Source organism: Nanorana parkeri, unplaced genomic scaffold, assembly GCF_000935625.1.
Source record: "Nanorana parkeri isolate BGI_ZX_2015 unplaced genomic scaffold, ASM93562v1 scaffold2031, whole genome shotgun sequence".
Classification (NCBI taxonomy): domain Eukaryota; kingdom Metazoa; phylum Chordata; class Amphibia; order Anura; family Dicroglossidae; genus Nanorana; species Nanorana parkeri.
In genome coordinates, this window is record NW_017308299.1 from 127,561 (window position 1) to 127,841 (window position 281).

At 47.7% G+C, this 281-nt stretch overlaps 1 protein-coding gene across 1 annotated transcript in view; it reads right to left on the reverse strand.

Annotated features, from left to right (window-relative positions):
• Positions 1 to 6: 6 nt before the first annotated feature.
• The window catches only part of ATP2C2 (ATPase secretory pathway Ca2+ transporting 2), a gene marked incomplete at its 5' end in the record, with an annotated part of 28,360 nt that continues 28,085 nt past the window's right edge, over positions 7 to 281 (reverse strand). Inside the window, one exon of the mRNA XM_018572439.1 lies at positions 7 to 221. Coding sequence (XP_018427941.1) covers positions 103 to 221 — 119 coding nt within the window. The remainder of the gene's footprint in view (positions 222 to 281) is intronic.

A 281-nucleotide genomic window follows, 5' to 3' on the forward strand; every position in this document is an offset into this window, starting at 1 on the left:
GGGGGGGCACGTTAACGAGTGACATCAGAGATCACATGATGGGGCAGGGCGGGTTCACAGTGGGATTGACAGGGTGGCGAAGAAGATACAGACGAGTCCCGGTTATATGTCCTCCTCCAAAACCTTCACCATCCTCTTCCTGCAGCAGTACTGTTCACAAACCTTTATCAGTTCTGACACGATGAACACAGAGGACGCCAAGCCGGTGAGGAAGAGAAGATCTGAGTATGGACAATAAAAAATACATATATGTTACAGTCTGACTGTAACATTAACACAAC